The sequence below is a fragment of the Engraulis encrasicolus genome, chromosome 7, assembly GCF_034702125.1.
Source record: "Engraulis encrasicolus isolate BLACKSEA-1 chromosome 7, IST_EnEncr_1.0, whole genome shotgun sequence".
Lineage (NCBI taxonomy): Eukaryota > Metazoa > Chordata > Actinopteri > Clupeiformes > Engraulidae > Engraulis > Engraulis encrasicolus.
In genome coordinates, this window is record NC_085863.1 from 31,337,107 (window position 1) to 31,347,106 (window position 10,000).

General features: G+C 47.1%; 1 protein-coding gene across 1 annotated transcript in view; it reads left to right on the forward strand.

The window, feature by feature from the left end:
* robo3 (roundabout, axon guidance receptor, homolog 3 (Drosophila)) overlaps positions 1-10,000 on the forward strand; it is a 301,463-nt gene that overhangs the window by 163,926 nt on the left and 127,537 nt on the right. Inside the window, exon 2 of the mRNA XM_063203266.1 lies at positions 6,815-7,141. Coding sequence (XP_063059336.1) covers positions 6,815-7,141 — 327 coding nt within the window. The remainder of the gene's footprint in view (positions 1-6,814; positions 7,142-10,000) is intronic.

Consider the following 10,000-nt stretch of genomic DNA (forward strand, 5'->3'; position numbering starts at 1 on the left):
ATATTTGATGTGTTTTGTATTTCTTTTCACTTCCTTTTGACAGTCTGAGAAATGTTTGTCAGATAGAAGCAATAGGATTCCAACAAAGCGACAGGTTCCCCGTTGTTTGTGGAGGGGAAGGAAATGAAATGTTAGAGAAAGTAAAGAGTGAGTTTACTAGGAGCAGCCAGGCAGGAGAAGAGAAGAGTACCTGTCACCTTTTTTTTCTCCTCGTTTTTTTTTTCAAGTTGTTTTCTCCACCTCATTTATTCTCTCTCTCCTTGGCCAGTCAGTCCCTCCCTCCGTTCCTCACTCCATCATTGCGCCAGACAGCTTTCGTTTCCCTCCAAATCGAGCCACTCAGTCACTTAAAAAGACACAAAAAGATAGACTTCTCCAGACAAAAGGAGAATAAAGTCTACCCCCTGACGCACACAAGCATTACTTTCGAGAAGAAAGTGTCACTTCGCTCACAGTCACGTCGACAAGCTTGTCCCTTTGAATGCGTCGGCACTGACTTCTTGCTCTGCTCTCCTTTTCCCTCTCTCTCTCTGTATGTTTTCTTAAAAAGACTCCCTAGTCAGTCACAGTTTCTGCTCTGCTTCCCTGCTCGTAGCCGAGAGGCTCTGAAGATGGCCGTTTGATTCTAGAACTCGGCAGTGTTCTGCTGAGGAAGCCTATTCATTCCTACAAATGCATGTTGACTCAGCCACTTCACAAACAGCTTGGCTTTCTTTGATGCTGACTGTTTGTTGTATGTTTGTTTGCTTTAGGTCGTTTAAGTAAAGCGCCGTAGAGAATAGAAGGCTCTTGTAGCAACTTGACTTTGCTGTGTACTCGTTTACTGGATTTCTTTTCTCATCTTTCTTTTCATGCACTTTTCCAATGTTTTTCCTCCTCTTACTTGCTTGAGTTGCTCCAGAGCCTCAGTCGTGGTAGCAGCACGACTTAACTGTACTAGTTCAGTGTTTTCTTAGATTTATGTTCCTCAACTCTACTTCTCCTCCTCCTCCTCCTCCTCCTCCTCCTCCTTCTCTGCCTTGCTTGCTTCCGAGGCCCCAGTCCTGATACTATGTCACCAGTGGCGGTTCTATCCTATTTTGGGGCCCTAGGCTAAATATAGACATGGGGGCCCTGCATGGCTGGGCTCTATTGGAGCCACACACACACACACACACACACACACACACACACACACACACACACACACACACACACACACACACACACACACACACACACACACACACACACACACACACACACACACACACAGTGGATGGTTTCATGGGGCCCTAGGAAATTACCCTAGTGTGCCTATTGGTAAAACTGCCTCTGTGTGTCACCCCCAGGTCACATGCATGTGGCCTCCTATGTGACAGGCGTTGGCCACACCAGAGATATGTGTCCCCAGGGCCCTTGGTAGAAGCATTGTGAGGCCGGCAGGCCGGCAAACAGTCTTGGACACACATCCATAACACTACCCACACCACCCACCCCACCCACCCATCCCTCTGCATCTAACGGCTGAAACTGGTGAACAGCCTTGGACACACATACACTCTCCAAAATAAAGGTACATAACTCGTCGCTGTGGCAGTACCCTCAAGGGGAGTACCATTGCGTCGCTTGGGTGGTACCTCGAAAAACAGATGACAGATGCACATTGGTTGACATCCAATCAAGCGACACAATGGCACTCCCCTTGAAGGTACTGCCACAGCGACGAGTTCTGTACCTTTATCTCTGAGAGTGTACATAACACTAACGACCCACCTCCCTGAGCCCCTTCACCTCCCTCTGTATCTAACGACTGAAACCTAAGTGGTTGTCCCCTTCTCCGCCTGTACCTTTCTCTGCCTGTACCTTTCTCTGTCTGCCCCCTTCTCTGTCTGTCCCCTTCTCTGTCTGTCCCCTACTCTCTCTGTCCCCTTCTCCGCCTGTACCTTTCTCTGTCTGTACCTTTCTCTGCCTGTACCTTTCTCTGTCTGCCCCCTTCTCCGCCTGTACCTTTCTCTGCCTGTACCTTTCTCTGTCTGCCCCCTTCTCCGCCTGTCCCCTTCTCTGTCTGCCCCCTACTCAGTCTGTCTGAATCCTGAATGCCCGATTCTCCTCTCGGCCTGTCACCCCTCCTGTTAATGCATCTGAGTCTGGAGACAGGAATACTATTTTACATCCGACTACTAGCTGCTCTCTCTCTCTCTCTCTCTCTCTCTCTCTCTCTCTCTCTCTCTCTCTCTCTCTCTCTCTCTCTCTCTCTCTCTCTCTCTCTCTCTCTCTCTCTCTCTCTAGTTATAATGGCTGATCCTTCTATATCTCAAGCAGCCTCAGAGAAACACTGGCCATGTCAACAGTGGCTGCATCTAAGCCCTGAATGCATGTCCTCTCTCTTTCTGCGTCCACTGTATACTGGACTTTCCTTGAGGTCCCTCCGTCCCTCAACCAGCCCTGGAGAAACACTGACCATATATCTAATGGCTGCTCTCCCTGCAACTGAACTATGGCTAGAGAAAAACTGGACATGGCCATAATAATGGCTACTCCCTCTGCGTCTAAACCAGCCTTAGAGAAACACACACCATAAACCATATCTTTAGTGGCTGTTACTTGTATGGCTACTTCTAGAGACATACTGGACGACATACCCACAATGGCTACTATCTTTGTGCCCAAACCAGCCACAGAGAAATACTGACCATGTATTTAATAATGATTGCCCTCTCCGTGGCTTAACCCAGGATGCCTATTTTGTTACACGGCACCAATCCACAATGGCTACTCCCTCTGTGTCCAAATCTGCCCCAGAGAGATACTGGCTGTATCTGTAATGGCTGTTCCTTGTATGGCTACTTCTAGAGACATACTGGGCGACATACCCAGAATGCCTACTATCTCTGTGTCCAAACCTGGCCTAGAGAAATACTGACTGTGTCTTTAATGGCCATTCTGTCATGTCCCCTCTGTGGCTGTGCTGCCTGGAAACCAGGACCCAGAGTCAGAGTCAGCAGGGCCACTGACAGCTTTGGCTGGGCCCAGGGCAAAGTCATCTGAAAGGGCCCCCCACCCAGTACATTCAATGTAATGAGGACCCAATTATGAGCCCCCTATCTCCCAGGGACCGGGACAACTGGCCCCTTTGTCCCCCCTTGTCGGCACCCTTGAGTGCAGAGGGAGGCAGACCCTTTAGCTCATGCCTGCCTGCCCCCGCTCTTTCTTTCACTGCTTTCACTCCCTCTCCATCCCCATTCATTAGGTCCCCATTAGGCCACGTCGGGGCACCCAAGCCTGTAATATGTATAAAGTACTGTGGCTTTCTGACACTTTTATATTGAACTACCCCCACACACACATCCACACACGCACACGCTCCCTTAGATGTTAGATACACACATGCAAGTGGACACACACACACACACACACACACACACACACACACACACACACACACACACACACACACACACACACACACACACACACACACACACACACACACACACACACACACACACACACACACGCTAGCACCCATTGTACCAGAATAGCACTTGCATGGGTTTTGTGCCCCTCAGCTATGTATTCATTTTGAATAGGATGTCCTAAATGACTGCATCTCATCATCTGATGCACTTAAACGCGTGATTCTCACATCAAAACCACACAGATAATCCCCAACTGATGACAGCTCAACTAGAGGGATTCAACACTTTTACAGAATTGCGCCAACTAACAGAGTGTAAAATTTGACTCTCTAAGTGTTGAAATAACACTGTGAAAGTTACTGGGTGTAGCCTCTTACTGCAGATGGGGTTGCTTGTGGGCGTATTCACTCTTTGCTGAAAATAGTCAACTGCATCATAACAACATTGCTATGACATTACAGAGAGCCTTAAGGAACAGATTAAGACATTACAATTCTGGTGACAGTAAGGTTACAACATGGGCTCTGCGCTAAGGGGTTAAGGTCCAAGAGGTAGGTGTTATATGAACTGCTAAGCCACACTGATGACAGCTCAACTAGAGTGATTCAACGCTTTCAGAATTGTACCAACTAGAAGAGTGTAAAAGTTGACTCTTTAAGTGATGAAATAACACTGTGAGACTTACTGGGTCTAAAGCCCAAGAGGTAGGTTTTATATCAACCGCTATGTCTGTAAAAAAAACAAAAAAAACCTCCACACACACAATGAAAGAGAAAGAGAAAGTAACTGGGAGGGAAGGGATGTTTTTATTTGGATTTGGAGATGTGGGTATTTTCAGACAGGCAAGAAATAGGTCCACAATTGGCCCATTGCTCACACTTAGCCCTGGCACACACCACACGCTCGTTCTCCTGCTGCTTATCCAGTGCATCAGATGAATGCAGTCGCTGCCTTTAGCGGCTAATCCTAAAGAGTGGGTGACTGCTGGAGGACAGTGCGTGTGCGTGTGCGTGTGCGTGTGCGTGTGCGTGTGCGTGTGCGTGTGTGCGTGAGTGTGTGTGTGCGTGCGTGCGTGTGTGTGTGTGTGTGTGTGTGTGTGTGTGTGTGTGTGTGTGTGTGTGTGTGTGTGTGTGTGTGTGTGTGTGCGAGGGTGTTAATTTGGGAGATGGAGCTGCCGCTGTGGCGGTGGCGGTGGCTCTTATCTGCAATATCAGAAAGCCTCTTTGTCACTTGTTGGGTAGCGGAGGGAAGGGAAGCAGAGGCCTGGAAGTAATGCTGCTCTTCTATTCTCCTCTTTCTATCTTTCTCTCCATCTCTAGTTTGCTCTCTCTCTCTCTCTCTCTCTCTCTCTCTCTCTCTCTCTCTCTCTCTCTCGCTCTCTCGCTCTCTCTCCCTCTAGCTCTCTCTCCCTCTAGCTCTCCCTCCCTCTCCCTCTCCCCCTCTCTCTCCCCCTCTCTCTCCCTCTCTCTGCATCTATTTCTTTATCCATCTTCCTCGCTTATCCTTATCTCTTTCTCTCCTCTCTATATTCATCTTAACTTTTCTCCCTCTCTCTCTCTCTCTCTCTCTCTCTCTCTCTGTCTCTCTCTCTCTCTCTCTCTTTCTCCCCCCCCTCTCTCTCAAATGATCGCTCTTTATCACTGTACTAACCGCCTATACTTTGCTCTCTCTCTCTCTCTCTCTCTCTCTCTCTCTCTCTCTCTCTCTCTCTCTCTCTCTCTCTCTCTCTCTCTCTCTCTCTCTCTCTCTCTCTCTCTCTCTCTCTCCTTCTCCTCTGTCAACAAGATGAAATTGGCCTGTTTCCCTCTGCGCTTGGCTGTAAAGTAGAGTTCCTGGTGTTATTGTTGTCATGCCTGCCCTGACATAATTGTTCCACCAACACACTGTCACTCAAATCGGAGTAGAGGAGGTATTTTAAACGACAGGGGCAAAAGAACGAAACCATGTTGTTGATGATGACAGACGCTTAACCCCCCCACCCCTCCCTGCATCTCATCACGGCAAAACACAGGCAGACAAATCTCCATCCGTGTGTTTTTTTTTCAGAGACCTGCGAATATAATATTTGCTTATCTGTTTGCGTTCACCCTTGCCATGGTGCGCTAAATTGGATTTTTTTCCGCAGCGTTGTGTCGTCTTTGACAGGCGTTGAATGTAGAGCATGGGATTTTTTATTCAGTCGATCTTTTTGTGTGTCAAAGCCATGCATATGTAACACCGGCCTCATTTTGTGCAGAAATTGGCTTTCCCCAGATATTTTCCATCTCCCCCAGCCAAACATGCTTGCTAGAGCAAGCAAACGTTCTGCATCTTTTTATAGCCCCTATTGATTCACACACGATTGACAAAGGTGTCATATTCTCTCCGTATTAATGTCACCAACAAGCCCAACGTTATGTCACATTTTTAATAACCATAACTGTGTCTTATCATGCAAACTGCCTTCAGTGTTTTGCATTGTTATGCTCCTTCATAGCACAGAAAAGCAGAGTAAGCTCTGTATCACATAGTCATGTACACCCATTTTTGCCTTGTCATATTCTGCATACGGCTATATGAACATGATACATGGGTATCAGATTTTCTTTAACATGGGGAAAAAACTTCTAAAGACAAATTCATATTTATTTTATCAGGAAAGAGACACAGGTAAGTCTGTGTTAGGCTTTTTCATGATGTCTATCTATAGACCATCAGCCATGTTGTTGGTATATATTCATATGTCAATATTTATTTATTAGTCAATATCAGTAGTCTAATCTCACTATATGTAGGCCTAGTTATCTACTAAAATCAATATTGCAAGCCATCCATATGTATATTATCTATCTATCAGTATGACTATTTTGATATACCGACCTCCCCCTGCTTTGTCTGCCACGCCCAGGCTGTAGGATGCCCCTCTGCATATGTGCTGCTTATTATGTATCTTATCGATCAGTATCACTATTCTTATACCATTCAATATATGCCTACCAGGCAACCTATCCTATCCATATGAATTATATTTATCGATTCGTATATCTGTTCAAATCTCTCCATATATCCTTCTCTGCCAGGCTTGTTGCCCTGGCTATAGAGGATGGTCCTCCTTGTGAATTCATACCTACGTATCTGTCTATCTATCTATCTGCCTGTCTATCTATCTATCTATCTATCTGCCTGTCTGTCTATCTATCTATCTATCTATCTATCTATCTATCTATCTATCTATCTATCTATCTATCTATCTATCTATCTATCTATCTATCTATCTATCTATCTATCTATCTATCTATCTATCTATCTGTCTGCCTGTCTGTCTGTCTGTCTGTCTGTCTGTCTGTCTGCCTGCCTGCCTGTCTGTCTGTCTGTCTGTCTGTCTGTCAGCATCACTACTCTAATCTCCTGTTACTGTATTTCCCCTTCCACAGGTTCTCGTCCCAGGTTGGAGGACGCCCCTCCGCGTATCCTGGAGCACCCATCTGACCTGATCGTGTCCAAGGGGGAGCCGGCCACGCTCAACTGCAAGGCGGAGGGCCGGCCCACGCCCACGGTGGAGTGGTACAAGGACGGCGAGCGCGTGGAGACGGATCGCGACGACCCGCGCTCCCACCGCATGCTGCTGCCCAGCGGCTCGCTCTTCTTCCTGCGCATCGTCCACGGCCGCCGCAGCAAGCCCGACGAGGGCGTCTACGTCTGCGTGGCACGCAACTACCTGGGCGAGGCCGTCAGTCGCAACGCGTCGCTGGAGGTGGCAAGTAAGTAACCTCACACTCCTCTTCCTCTTCCTGGTAGCCCTTTCCTTCTTTTTAAGATTTTTTGGGTCTTTTTTTACTTTATCTATGACAGGAGAGGGAAGGTGGTGACATGAAGCGAGAGAGAGAGAGAGATGGGGAAGGGCTGGCAAAGGATCCGGGCCGGAAATTGAACCCGGGTCAGCCGCATGGTAGACAAGTGCCCTACCCCTACCAGCTGGCCATGGCAGGGCCTACCCTCCCCTTATTTTTTAAATATATATTTTTGGGCTTTATCTGTCTATTTCTTTATGCCTTTATTGTGACATGACGGTTACAGGGGGACAGGAAATGAGCGGGGGGAGAGAGAGATTTGGCAAATGACCAGGGCTGGAATCGAACCCGGGTCACCGGCGTAGTAACTCAGTGCCCTACCGTTAGGCCATGGCAGGGGCAGCCCTTCCCTTCTTGGCCAATCGCCACTGGTCTTCCTGTTTTACTCTCTGCCAATCACATTGGCTCCTCCTGTTGCTCTCTGCCAATCACATTTACTCTTACGCTGTCTGTTTCTCTTCTCTGCCAATCACATCTGCTCTGCTCTTCCTGTTCTTATTTGTATATCACATCTGTTCACCCTGTTCCTTCTCTGCCAATCAAGTCTGCTCTCCCTGTTACTGTGCCAATTTGATAGTTTGCTAGTCCTTGAATTTCATACTTGGGCGAGTAGAAGATTGGCTCTGAGAAAGGGGGAGAAAGTGTGACAGACAGAGAGAGAGGGAGAGAGAGAGAGAGAGAGAGAGAGAGAGAAGGAGAGAAGTGTGATTTATGGAGATTGATGACAGCTGGGCGCGTGTAACAATGGAAGCGTAGCTATGTTGCAAAGTGCCTTCTCCTGCCAAATTTCTGTTTTCCTCCCGTCCTCGATGTGAGCTGCAAGAGCAGAGTGAAGATGAGCTGAGCGTTTTGGTTTGAGGAATGAAAACACTTCTAGCCATGAGCCGCGCAATTAATCACTTTTTAATTGAAATCTCAATTAGAAGTAATGTAATTACCGAATCTCAAGGGCTGCGAGTACGCCGGCAGCTCTTAGCTCCGTCCCAGTGCTTAATCTTCACCGTCACCGCTTTATTATTAATTTCATATTTATTACGTCTTCCTCTCCGTGTGTGTGTGTGACAGTCACACTGGCCTAATAGAAATGCTATTGTGCTTCTTTGGAAAGTACGTAAGACATGCCCTCCAGTCAAAGAGAACTGGACACTCTAACCAATGGAATAAAGCATGAAGCTGCAGTTTGACTTTTAAAAGATTATACCACAAATCAAACTGCAGTCCTAATTTATGTCAAGCTAAAAAAGTGCAATTAGATGTTCTCCCAATTTGTCCAGCCTTCCCCCACCAGCCAGTCAGCTCATTATTATGAAGCTGTTGGATTTTGGAGGTGGCCTATTTTTCATTTCTCTGGACATGAAAAGAGATTGATGGACAGGCACGAAGCTGTCCCGAGGCGATAGCTTTACTGTCGCCATTAGCATTCAGGCCTGGTATCTCGAGTCCTGCGCACCTCCACGGGTTTTCACGGTCTGGTGTGCATGGCTTGGCAGGTAATTGTGTGTCAAAATCCCTCCTTCTCCTCTGCCTCCCAACTGAGAACCTTATGGCTATAAGCAGTCTGTAAGGGGTTGTACTGTATCAGTAGAAATACATTGGACATTGGCTGGGTACGTATTGGCTGGGCTGGGTGGCTGGGTAGAGAAAGCCATCACAGAACAATTTCGTCGTCCTGTGCGATTCCTCTGTAGCATCCCTCCCCAGCATGTATTTGTACTGTATTAGTAGTATTAGTAGAAAAGAAATGCATTGGACATTGGCTGGGTATACTTTACATTTAGCAGTGAAAGGAGAGAGAAAACCACCACAGAGCGATGGAGTCATCCTCTTCAGTGCATCCTCCCTGCCATGTACTCATTACTGTATTAGTAATAGAAATATACTTTGGGAGATTGGCTGGGGATCCTTGACATATAGCTGTGGAGACAGAGAGGGAGTCATCACATCACTACAATATAGTCAGCCTCTGTCCACCCCTCGGTGGTATGTATTTCTACTCTATTAGTAGAAATATATTGGATATTGGTTGTGTATCCTCTGTGCGTTCCTCCCCAGCCTCCCAGCATGTCCAAGCGGAGTTAATGGAAGACCTTGTGTTTGGGTGCACTCAACATTAAACTGTATCTGTGAAGAGAGAGAGGGAGACATGACATCAACACTGGTCTCCCTCTGTTCACCCAGCGTGTCCAAACGCAGTTAATGGAAGACCTTGTGTTTTCGTGACTTCTCCCGTTCTGCACGGCACGCTACATCTACAGATGTTTCTGAGTGTGGAAGTGGAGAGAAGTAGGGCTGGATTGGTCATCTGGCATATAGGGCTTTTTCCCATTGGGCAGACAGTGCCCAGGGCCCGATACTACTGCTGGGTTTTTTTGTTGTTGCTTTTTTGTTTGTTTGATTTTCCCTTAGAGACTGGCCCACAGTATAGAGCTGGTGGCCCCTTTCGTCCATTTGCAATATAGACAGTGGATATAGTATGAAAACGGTTTCCAGGTGTAGGTTTGGTTTGGAAAGTGGTGGGGACATTAATATGGCTAATTGTCAAGGTGCGCTATTTTTGCATTAGACAGTATTTAAAAAAAAAAAAAGTGGTGGGGACAAGCTAGGTTTATCTCAAAAGTGGTGTGGACGGCCCTACCGTGGCCTCGCCTGCTATGTGCCCGACCTGGGTTCGATTCCCGGCCCGGGTCCTTTGCCGGCCCTTCCCCGTCTTTCGCTTCCTGTCACCATCTTCACTGTCCTATCATAAATAAAATAAAATAAAAAATAAAT